The following is a 12638-nucleotide window of genomic DNA, read 5'->3' as shown; positions in this document are numbered from 1 at the left end:
CAATTTTTTTGAAGGTCGCGTACATCAATATATCAAAATCCCAAAAGAACATGGTAAATAAAATATCCCTACATCAACCATCAAAAAACCCTAAATTCATAAAGCAAGACATAAACACCAAACAGCTGGAGGTCACCAATTGTATAAACCATCTCTCAGAAACACAAGCTTATCCACCATTCTTGTCTGGTGCCCGAGATGGGCTCATGGAAAAGAATGAAGCTTTTAACATAGATTCAGGGCCATCCAAATCCTATGGGAGAAACTATTCCAAAGGTGATATACTCTGCTTACATGAGAAATAAAAAGTATTAAGTCTTCTACTAAGCTCCAAAAAGCTAACTTAATATTTTTCTTATTAAAACAAAAGCAACATAATACAGTATTAGGAGAAACCAGAATGTGGTACTTCTATAATTTCAGCTCTGTTTAAAGTGTTTGAATTCTTTACGGTAGTAATCTACCTCTTTCACTCAATGTTATTTCAGTTTTCATTACTTTCTGAAATTCCAAATCTGTAGCCTTCATAATGTAAACGTGTATACATTTGGCCATTGATCATAAGAAGGTTAAAGGTAAAGGTTTCACCTGTCCAGTCATTTCCGACTCTAGGAGGGCAGTGCCCATGTCCATTTTTTAGCTGAGGAAGCCAGCATGGTCTACATAGACATTCCTATGATCATGTAGCCAGCGTGACCATAAGCCAATGTGCATGGAACACTGTTAACTTCCCAGCAAAGTGGTACCTCTTTATCTACTTGCATTTGCACGATTTCAAACTGCTAGCTGGGCAGGAGCTGGGACAAGTAACGAGAGCTCATCCCATCACACAGCATGCAGATCTTGAACCAGACTGTCAGCTTTCCAGCCAACAAACTCAGCTTATTTAACTGCTGAGCCATCACAGCCTCTTGACCATAATAAAGGCTGATAATGTTACTAGGTATTTTAAAAAGGATTAATCATTTCATTCACATTCACATTCAAGAACTGATGCATTAACCACTATTGCCTAGAATTACTTAGAATAAGGTACTTAGAATGGCTAAAATAAAAATATTATAATCAATAGCAATATATCATTGAATACCAGATAAATACTAAGGCAAATACTGGAGGAGAACCATTGTACTGTGGCCTAGATTTTTTTGAAAAAAGATACTATTTGTTTTAATATTTCAAACTCTCCTTTAATTATTCTTAATATTCTTTTCTAATCTTAATGGATAAGTCCAAAATATGTTCCTCTAGCTTACCTCTATGCAGTATAAAGTGGAGTGGAGTGGAGCGGAGTGGAATAGAATAGAATAGAATAGAATAGTTAGAAGGGATTTTGGAGGTCTTCTAGTTCAACCCCCTGCTTAGGAAGAAAATACTATACAATTTCATTATATAATGTTAGTTCTTTTGTTGCAGCTCTTACTTATGCATATTCATCATTAGCTTAAACTCATTCCATGGGTTGAGGAAATGCATTCCTCACATGATTCTTTTGAAAAAAATCTATCATGTGGAATTACATAGTAGGTCCAAGTTATCAAATAAGTGATTTGAGTGGAATTTAGGTGTGACTTATTCCAGGTGTAGCTTCTGACTTACTTTAGTTAGCTGCATATATATAATCTTAGTGCTGATTAACTGCATCACACCTTGACCTTATAAATATTTATGTGCATTCCCCAAATTGAATCTCATATTTTTAATTATACAACCTCTTGACCACAATACAAAATCAAACTAATTCATCAACCTAATTGAAATGGCTTACTCTGGGTTGTGCCCCATTGAGTTTTTCCACTCATGCATAACTCAGGAGTTTGAGTTAGTTAAACAAAATATTGATAAGTACTTTGCACTGAACTGCAGTATATAATTGAAAGAAATATGGAGAGCATCATGGAAGAAAAAATACATATTGTACATAAAACTTTTTTTAAACAACAAAATATTAATCAAGAAAAAAGCTATACAGTGATAAGTGCTTCGGGAATAATCAAGTGTCATTAAATGTTTTTGTAGAAGCATTTTCCTTTCCTCACCACATAAGAGTTTAATTTCTATCATTTACAGTATTTGTCATCCATGATTTGTGACTGGCATTGATCCAGTATTGGGTCTCAGCTTCTTTTGCTTCTATCTAAATTGAAGGTTCTTGGTCAGAGAACTTCTGCTGTCTCTGGGTTCTGTAGATTGTCTAATCTACAGAACCCAGAGTTAGTAGAAGTACTTTGACCTAGAACCTTCACTTTTGAAGGTCATCTGCGAATCCATACTTGACCTAGAACAAAGTAGTTGTCTTTCAGATTCATCGGTGTTCCGGTGAGTCCAGATCTCCACATTTGCTCCCATAGAATGTGGTCTAAAAGAAAGAGTTTCAAATTTGATATAAGTCTCTTTTGCAAGTTCATCTTCCTTGATGAATTTTGGTTTCCTGTGAAGCATCACAACTTTATACAGTAGGAAAAAAATGAGTGGTATCACAAGTGCACAGGCCACCCCACTAGCTACTAGCAAAATGGAAATAGGAGAATTGTCTTCCAGAGTAATTCTATCCGTGGAGAAAATGATGCATTGGTCTTTGGTGGGAAGCATCTCTTTGGGGCAGACACAGGCCATGTACTTTGTGCTAGGCTCCAAACCATCTATTGTCACTTTGTTTTTTGTGGGATCTGGATTTAGTGACACCATCACTTTTTCTCCATACTTGGAATACAGCACAGTCACAGCAGAGCTATTAGAGACATCAATATTTTTCCACATCAAGGTCACTCTTTCACTGGTTTCAGGAATTACTCTTAGGTTTTTCAGAGTGATATTTTGTTCATCTGCTGACTCTACACTGAGTGATGTATCCAATTGCTTTTTCCTTCCATTCACAATTGTGTTTCCATTCTTTTTGTCATCAGGCATGGGCTCAGGTTGTTTTGTGTCAATTTCTCCTTTAGTTGTGAATTTTTCAGTGGTGGCCATAGTTGTAGATGGAAAGGTGGTTGTGGACGCTATTGTAGAAGAAGAAAGTGTCACGTTGAAAAATTCTAGTTTGACATCTTCTTGAGTAGTATTTGCTTGCTCTGTTCCTGTCTTCTTGCCATATTTTGGGGAAGATTCCGTTGTGGTAACACCAATAACAGTGAGAGTAACAAAAGCTTCAGACATTCCAGCGAAATTTTTGGCCTTGCATCTGTAGTCTCCTGCATCTTTGTAGGAAATGCCTGTCAGACTAATAATGGACCATCTTTCACCTTCTCCTGGACTTTCTTGAATAACTGGGAAAGAAAGAAATACAAAATAAATGGCAGTCAAATATATATTATTTATAAATGAATGAATCTAAATACAAAGAAGCTACAGCATTAGGAGGCTAGGGGACAAAGATTTCAAATGAGAAGTATTTCTTTGACCCTTCACTGTGGACACAGTTTCACTTTACAGCCACTCGTGGGAGGGTGAAGTAAAGAAAGTCAACCCAACTCTGTCTTGTTTTAAGCAGGCGGGTACCCGGATGTATAGAGCAACTGTTCCGGGGGGGGGAGATGCGTCAGAGCATTTGGGAGCATGCACACTGTTGCCCTCCAGTCCTCTTTCTCTTGGGTCAAGGTATCCTGCAAACTGCTGCCCAGGCAGGGATGAGGGGGAGGGGCCTGGGTTGAACCCACCCTGCTTCCATGGGGGAGGTGAGTGGATCAGGTGAGTGGGTGAGGTCAGAGTGCGGCAAGGAAAGGAAGTCCCCATAGGAAAGGCAAGCTGTCATGGGACAATGCAGGAAAAAAGGTTGGCAAAGGGGAGATCCTGGCACTCAGAGGATTTAAATAAGAGACTTGGGGAATTAACATGTCCATATTAGGGGCCCATATTAGTCTTCTTCCAGCACTTAATAAGCCTCTCGGCAGCCCTGTATAAAACTCTCAAGTAATCAACTAGAGGGCAGTGAATGATAGGAGCCCTCTCTTTCTTTTGTTTGCTTTATTTCTTTTATGTTGCTCATAAAAATAGATTTCCCTCCCATTCATTTCAAATCATCATTTGTAGATCTAGCATACTGTTGTGGCCCAGCAGGAGCCATTGGAGCTGCCACCAGACTCCAACAGCGAGGGGCCTTATGAGTTGGCTTTGGAGGATGTGGAAGACCCTGGACAGGGTTCCGACTCTGAGCAGGGCGCAGAGAGGCTGGTTGGCCACCAGGAGGCACCTGAGCCTTGGACCAGTGGGGAGGAGACAAGGGAGTGTGATCCAGACATCAGCAGTGGGGAGGAGCCAAGGGAGTTGTTCCTGGATGCCTGGCACCGGAGAGCTAATAGGTGTAAGGAACAGTTGCTCAGTTACAGGAGGTAATTGCTCTCAGCTGGTGGTAATTAGGCTCCTTTCAAGACTATAAAAGGAATGCTTGTACACACGCCCCTTTTGCAGGAGTCAACGTCATTCCTAACGCTGGAGAAGTTGTTATCTGTCGAAGTCTGAGTTGCTGCCAAGGTTCTTATCTGTTTGTTATGTTTGGCTTTCAGCCACCGAGATTTTGGCTTCTTGCTAATAAAGTGCTGTAACATTCCAGTTAAGCTTGTCTCGGCATTCGTTACAGGACAGAGGAGGGGGTCAGAACATATACCATGCATTGGGTTCAGATTTCATTTGGTTAAAGACCAATGTAAAATGAGACGGGCGTTACTTTTTTTTTCTTTACAAGAACTGGTTGGAGATAAAGTAAAAAAAAAAAGCTATTATACTCCTATTTGAACATGAAAACCAATTTTAGAATTCTTTGTGAAATGTAATGTTATGTTGCAAGATTAAGCTAGAAGAAAATGTAATAATAGTATATGTTTAGGGATGTGTATCAGTCCGGATCCAGTCCAGCACTCCTATAAATTATTTCTTTAAAAATACAAGCATCTTCAATACTTGTCCTTAGCATATAATTCTATACAGAATTTCCTCTAAATGTATAAATTTGGGAACGTAATTTCCATAAATACAGACAGATATTTGCATATTTTAAAGAAGACAAATGTTTTTTGGCGGGAGTTTGAATGTTATACCCATCTGTGCCATGACAGATTTCATTTTCCCATCATGCCATAATACTTGATAAGATCTATGTATATCTTTATTTATCTATCTATCTCTAGACAGAGAGAAGGGAAGTGTTCTTTTATATCTCTACAAGTAAAAAATATGTATTGGCAAAAATCAGTTTTATGAAGCAAATTAATAGAGCTGCAATTCAGCAGTGCAGATGGTACTACCTAATTGAATTTTGATAATGCAAATATATTGAAGAAAGAGACCAAAAATCAAAATCCTGATAGAGCCCATGAGAAGAGATCTAAGAGAATAACATCCAATCTTTAGGACCATCTAGTTAGGAACAAGCAGGACTGCCCCACGATATGATGAATTCTTCAACTAGAAGTCTTCAAAGGTCTAGCAGAGATACTCCAGTGGATTCATCCTTGAGCTGGAGTTGGACTAGATTATTTCTATGCTCTCTTCCAGCTCTATGATTCTAGGGACAATCAAAAGTATTGTCACAAACATTCTTTCTTACTGCATGACATCAGCTGCATTGACTGGGTTTAGTTTATTTGGTTTAGTTTATTGATTAGCCCATAGGCCATATAAAAGTACAGAATACCAAACACAGTACTTGGGCAAAATGGTTTGATTGAGATCGGCATATGTGGGACTGATTGGGGTAGATTGTAGGGATGATACTGAAAGATTATTTTATTTTATTTTATTCACCTATATATTAAATTATATTTGTATTTTATTCCAATTCCAATTTAAATTGTATTATATTTCAATCTCATTTTAAATTGTTTTTATCGGATTTTAGTACTAATTTGTGTTTGGAACTCTGCACTTTGATATGGCCTATGGGCTAATTAATAAACTAAACCTATATAATTTGCATTGACTGAAAAATGTTAGGATCAATAGAAAATTTACACCTTCCAATTTCTAGGCAAATAAGAGCAAAGTCCTATTTTGCTCAAGATTGAACACAATGTACCACTATTAATCTCATAAACCAAGTCAAACATATGAGGTTCAATTCAATCAAAGTTATGGTGGTGCAAAGTCTGTAAACTGGACAATACTGAAACTCAGGTACACGGGTGGCTGTAGAATAAAAGATGGCTGTTCCATCATATAAATTTTATAGATTTTTATTTTTATTTATGTTGGAGGACGTTCAACACTACTATTCCATTTAAAAAAAAAATTACAACCTTGACAAATTTTCATATAGAAAATTGTGTGGTTTGAAAACACATTCCCACTTGGCTTCTAGATTTTCATCAGAATATCATGGAGACGTCTTTTCAAATGTTTTTACTCAAGTGAAAAAAACCTCTTTGTTTTCTAAGGGTTTTTTAATTTCTAAAACTCAGTACAGTATACTGATTGATTATTTTTTGGAGTATAAGACGCACCTTTTTCCCTCAAAAAAGAGGGTGAAAATCTGAGTGTGTCTTTTATTTATTTATTTATTTATTTATTTATTTATTTATTTATTTATTTATTTATTTATTTATTTATTTATTTATTTATTTATTTATTTGTCTTGTATGCCGCCCACTCCCAAAGGACTCCGGGCGGCTCACAATAGACAAGGGAAGGGGAAATAAATAGACAAAGACAACACTTTAAAAAAAATGCAACATTCACAGTTTCCGTGGGGCTGGATGTTTCACAAGCTCCCCGGCCTGCTGGAGCAGCCAGGACTTGGTGGCTTTGCGAAAGGCCGGGAGGGTAGTAAGGGTCCGGATCTCCACCGGGAGGTCATTCCAGAGGGCTGGAGCTGCAACAGAGAAGGCTTTCCCCCGGGGAGTCGCCAGCCAACATTGGCTGGCGGATGGAATCCGGAGGAGACCTAATCTGTGAGATCTAATCGGTCTATGGGAGGTAATCGGCAGGAGGCGGTCTCTCAGGTACCCAGGTCCGATGCCATGTAGGGCTTTATAGGTAGCGACCAGCACCTTGAAGCGGATCCGGAGACTAATGGGTAGCCAGTGCACCCTGGGTGCACCCACAATCGCTCGTGTGGCTGCGTTCTGGACTAAGTGAAGTCTTCGAACACTCTTCAAGACTCTTATACACTGAATACAGCATTTTTGGCCTACTGAATAGCAGTAGACTTATATACCGCTTCATAGGCCTTTCATAGGCCCCCCACCCCCTTTGCAAAATTGGACATGCAGAGGATTTGGGAGGCTCTAAGAGTACTCCTGAGGACTGAGAAGGGCAAAAATAAACAAAAAACAGGACTTTTGCTTGTTTTTGCCCCCCCCAGCCCCCAGGAGCACTCTAAGAGCCTCCCAAATCCTCTGCATGCCCCCCTTTTTTTGCAAAAAACGAGGCGTACAGAGGGTTTGGGAAGCCTGCAGAGTGCAAAAACTTTATTTTTAATTTACTTCTTCAAAATCATGGTGCATCTTATACTCCAGTGCACCTTATACTCCAAAAACTATGGCATATATTTTTATTTCTATGAGTAAATTTAAAGCAGCTTTATTTAAATTCATAAGCAGAAAACTGAACTTGTACTTCTCAAACATTAAAGAATCACTTTAGCACATCTTCAGCAGGTGAATTTTTAAACATACTGTACCTGTATAGTCCACTGGTCTATTGTTTGTTCTAAGCCAGGTGAGTTGTGGCGTGGGATATCCAGTTGCATCACAGCGTAAAAGCACGTTGCTTCCTAGAGGTGATGTAATCTTTGTAGCTGAAGTAATTACTGATGGCTTCAAACACTGTTCCAACTCTGCTCTTTGAAACAAGATGCCAGACAAGCTTTCAGGTCCATTGCAAGTCACAAAAGGGTCCAGGAATATAAGAGCACTATCCCCCATTTTGGAAAATTCAATCAGCTTGGAAATACGACAATCACAATACCATGGATTGTCCTGCAGACCTTAACAGGGAAAAATGTCAGCAAATGTACACTTAATTAGCATAGTTGGATTTCCTTTCTCAGTTTCCAGCTTAAGGTAAATGATTTGGCAAACTATGGGACCAAAGTAGTACACATATTTCCCTCTGATAAATCTAATGTTAGAATATTTATTCAAGATTTATGCAACTTAAATTGAAAGCAGCCAGCCTTTTCTGTTGCAATTGTTAAAACATTTTAAGGAGCTAAAAAAGAAAATTCTAGCTTATTATTTTTTCAACATAAACAGCAGATATATATATATATATATGATATAAGATGTAATACAGCACAGGTTCTAATCCCAGTAAGGGTATAGCTAGCTGATGAGAGCTAAATAGCTTGAAATAGATCTATACTAGTCTCCCTTTATTTATTTATCAGCACAAATACAACACAAATGTAACAAAGGCAACAGTAAAAATATTGGGTTTCTGTCTGGATGGTCTCTTGTGATGAGCCGATAGACAGAGATAGGAAGTAGTAGGCTTCCTCCCATATTTGGGCATACCAGGGGTTGTGACACTAAATACATACCTATTTCCCTGGCTCAGCTAATAAAGGAGAAGAACCTTGTGGCTTAGTGGTTAACACATCTGCCTAAGATGTAATACAGCACAGGTTCTAATCCCAGTAAGGGTATGGCTAGCTGATGAGAGCTAAATAGCTTGAAATAGATCTATACTAGTCTCCCTTTATTTATTTATCAGCACAAATATAACATATATATATATATATATATATATATATATATATATATATATATATATATATATATATGTATGTATGTATGTATATGTATGTATGTATATGTATATATATATATGCAAAAAATATTAAGATTATGAAATTCAACTATGTTTTTTTAAACTAGAAAAACATACTTCTACAATTACAAAATTAATCTTATAGAGGTGCTTTACTACAAGCAAAGATTGTGAAAATGGAATAATGCATGGCTGTATGGAAAGTCATATATTAGGAGATGTTGTAAATTACTGTGTTTCAAATTAATTTTAATTGTAAAAATTAAAAATTATTCAAGGCTGAATAATTGTTTTTCCTACCCTAGTTGAATTAAGCAGTAATTTCTTACCAGCTGTTAAGGATAACATTCTATATCCCATGTCTAAAGGGAAGACTAGTCCAGTCTTGAATATACCAATTCAGCACACTAAATTTTGCTCCACTAGGAAATGTGGCTGACTGCACTTAACTTGCTAAAGCTTTCAACCAACCAATGTGCTGATCAAAATGGGTCAACTAATTTTGTTACTGAATGTCTACACAACAATGAAATGCCAATCTCAGTTGTAACAATTGCACACCCAGGCTATCAACAAAACATTTTTTCAGTATGAGAACAATAGTTGATCAGTTACTGTGAAGCTGATTGATCACAGTATTTGAGCTCATGCTATGGACTAATTCTAAATTCCCTCAGAAGGCACAATTCAAAGAAAGAAATCAAATTGCTCATGCTTACCTAATATGACCCTGTGCATCGGAGCATCTGTATTTCTGGGTACTTTTGTTTCAGAAAAAGGAAGCCAGATATCCATGAGGTCTGAAGGCAAGGATGTTAGTTTGTTACTAGATATATCTAAGTAAGTGAGATTTCTCAGGTACTTGCCGGCCTCAACTGGAATACTGGTCATTTTGTTATTGTGTAAATCTAGAGTTCGTAGATTGGACATCTCAGCCAATGACTCCCAAGGGAAACGCAACAACAAATTGCCATCCAGACGCAATTCATGTAGCTGCTTTAAACTATAAAAGCTTCTGCTATCAATGCTGGTGATAGAATTGTAAGTAAGCCATAGATATTTGAGGTCCACCAGGTAATAAAAAGCATCTGCTGGAATTTTTCTTATGACTGTCTTTTCTACCCGGAGTTTTACAGAGTCCACAGGAATATTGATAGGGATTTCAAACATATCAGGATCATTACAAAGCACAGATCTAATAAAAAACAAAGAGAAACAGCTATGGTCATATAGGTTTTCACAATGTATTTAAAAAATAAACTGAGATCCTAGTGACAAATCAATCCAGCTGTGTTCACTATGGCTCTCTTCTTGCAAATAATGAGGAATGGTGGGAAAGCCAAAGAAGTTATATATATATAGTCCTGGAAAGCAACTGATTTGTCTACTGAATTTTGTTCTGTAACATGATAATTTTAAAAGTGCCTTTCAGTAGCAGGAATAAAGTATCATCCACATGAAACACCTTTAATGCATCCTTATATAATTTATCTGAATGTATGGTTAATAACTGGGGTCTTAAATTATTAAGAAAATAAATGCACCTTTAAGAATTGTACCACTTCAGGATCAAGCATAGTGAAATAAAATATGACAGCCTGAACATAGAAGTGACCGAATAAAGGACAATCCACAAATTAAAGGGGCTTAAAATATACTTCACACAGATAGTATTACATTTAATTATTTCTAAACTCTCCTTCAAAAAACTCAGAATGGCATTCAGATATCTTTCCCTCTCCCGACACATTTTATCATTACAACCCTGTAAACAGATGAAATAGATAAATATGATTATCTCTAGGTCATTAAATGAATTATCTCCTCACCTAATCTGAGACTGTCAAATAGAAAACACGATAGTTTTGTAAAATACTTTTATTGTTGTTTTATAAAGGAGATTCCTTGATTATATTACTTTAAAATGTAGTATATGTTAAAACTTATTTTTATTTTAAATTAGATGAGCATATAACACCAGTACTAGGAAGAAACTTGCTTATTATCTCTCATATTGGGCATGTGAAGTAATGAATAAGATTTATAAGCTTATTGCCCTAATCACTTTGAATCATTTTGTTTATCATCCTGCTATTTTTTTAAATCAAAAAAGGTTTCAATTTCCACATAATGGAGATACAGCATTGAAACCTCGCCCCTTGATTGGATCACATTGTATAGCCAGTGTGCTTATCTCTCTCTATAAAAGAAAATAAAGCAATTTTTCATAATAGAGCAGAAAACTGTATCCTCTTACACAATATTTTTACATATAGAGTAATGGAAGGATATTTTTTTTTTACATCTAGGTTAATGCAGTTTCATTATTACATTAAATGTGCAGACTAGATAAGATAAGGAATCTCACTTTTAATGAACTGGTACATTGCCGTAAGTAGATCCTAAACCCAGTGTAAGTACTATTCCTAATTTGGTTCGAATTTTAATCCCCCCCCCCCCCCCGGTGTGTGTGCACATATGTGTGCTTGTACCTTTAGCCGACTAGCTTCTGCTTATCATCCAATTTGATGGGTTACCTAATCCATGATTACACCAGATTTTAAAACAGTCTTCCAAAAATACAAATTTCTCCTTAAAATTCCATTAACATTTTTGTTGTTATTTGATAACGGATGGGAATCTTACAAGTATAACACATACTTGAAAAGTCAAGGGGGAAAAAAATACCTTGTTCTGGTTCCATCACTCATGCCGTGGTAACTGCAGCTGCATTGAGAAGGGCAGAAACTATCCACTTCTTCCAAAATGCCGATCATGACACAAACAGCCGCAAGCAGATGCATGGTTTCTTTCCAAGACAATAGGTAAATCCAAAATCGAAGATATCCTTTACTCCTAGACAATCATCCTGGATGCCAAACTTGGGCATGTAGCTTCCATTTAGTCAGAGCAGATTACCCTGGATTATCTGAGAGCTGCAATTACTTAACCTTCAAAGGCACTCTGCAAATGCTCATTTGACATCACTAGTTCTTTATTGTGTCAAAGGAGGAAAGCATTAGTAGTGAAGTTATATCCATCTTGAAAGCAAGACTGCTACAAAAAAAGGAGTTAGATACTACAATTTTTAAAAAGTGGTAGTGTAATTTGAAATTAACACCGACATAGTGAGTATAATTATTCCTCTAAAAACTCATTATTTGAATAACTACACTGTGCTAAAATCACTATAATGCAGGAAAGGCTTGAAGTGGAAGTCTTTATTATTTACCATACGTTGTTTCAAAATTACATTATTACTTTTTAAACAATAATTGCAGTTCTGTAATTTAAGATACTCGTAATAATGTCCGGAAAAGTATTTTGTTTTCAGTAGCCGATGGTACAAATGATCAACTTAACAAAATGTGAGTAAACTATTGACAGAAACTTAAACTGTTTATTCATTTCTAAAGTAAATATTTGCTTAGCTCTCCAACAATTGAAGCATTTCTTTTAATAGAGGTTAACAACAATAACTTTGCAAAAAAAAAAATCAGTAACAGTAGGTATAATAAATGCTTTCCCCCCCCTAGGATCATTGAATGGTTTTTTAGTAGTAGAAAGAGAAATTTTTATTACATTTTTTAATGGATTTCTCACTGAAGCACTTTACAGTCTCATTTAAATTTCAAAATTGAATAATGAATGTTGAAAAAAAATACTCAAGTATTAATTGTTCAACTGTATTAATCACCTTAATGTTGAATTGGTTTTAGTATGTATGTATGTATGTATGTGTGTGTGTGTATATATATATATATGTATGTATGTATGTATGTATGTATGTATGTATGTGTATATATATATATATATATATATATATATATATATATATATATATATATATATATATATATATATATATATGTTATATTTGTGCTGATAAATAACTTATATATATATATATATATATATATATATATATATATATA

General features: G+C 36.0%; 1 protein-coding gene across 1 annotated transcript; it reads right to left on the bottom strand.

Moving 5' to 3' along the window:
- On the bottom strand, nucleotides 1-11563 carry LRIT3 (leucine rich repeat, Ig-like and transmembrane domains 3). Its single transcript, XM_087723778.1, has 4 exons — nucleotides 11392-11563; nucleotides 9423-9898; nucleotides 7613-7918; nucleotides 1-3266 (listed from the first exon to the last, which is right to left on the bottom strand). The coding sequence occupies exons 1-4, from the start codon at nucleotides 11505-11507 to the stop codon at nucleotides 2215-2217; spliced, it is 1950 nt and encodes a 649-aa protein (XP_087579904.1). The 5' UTR covers nucleotides 11508-11563; the 3' UTR covers nucleotides 1-2214.
- Between the last annotated feature and the right edge of the window lie 1075 nt (nucleotides 11564-12638).

Source organism: Thamnophis sirtalis, unplaced genomic scaffold (genome assembly GCF_051295495.1).
Source record: "Thamnophis sirtalis isolate CommonGarterSnake01/CBP01778 unplaced genomic scaffold, rThaSir2_p1.2 scaffold_10, whole genome shotgun sequence".
NCBI lineage: Eukaryota > Metazoa > Chordata > Lepidosauria > Squamata > Natricidae > Thamnophis > Thamnophis sirtalis.
This window is presented reverse-complemented; position numbering and strand designations above follow the sequence as displayed.

Coding starts and splice junctions, on each gene's coding strand:
- LRIT3 (XM_087723778.1), bottom strand. CDS start 11,507: ATGCATCTGCTTGCGGCTGTTTGTGTCATGATCGGCATTTTGGAAGAA. Junction 9,899..11,391: donor AGTGATGGAACCAGAACAAG/GTATTTTTTTCC, acceptor GTTTTTTATTAG/ATCTGTGCTTTGTAATGATC. Junction 3,267..7,612: donor TAGACCAGTGGACTATACAG/GTACAGTATGTT, acceptor TTTCTTTCCCAG/TTATTCAAGAAAGTCCAGGA.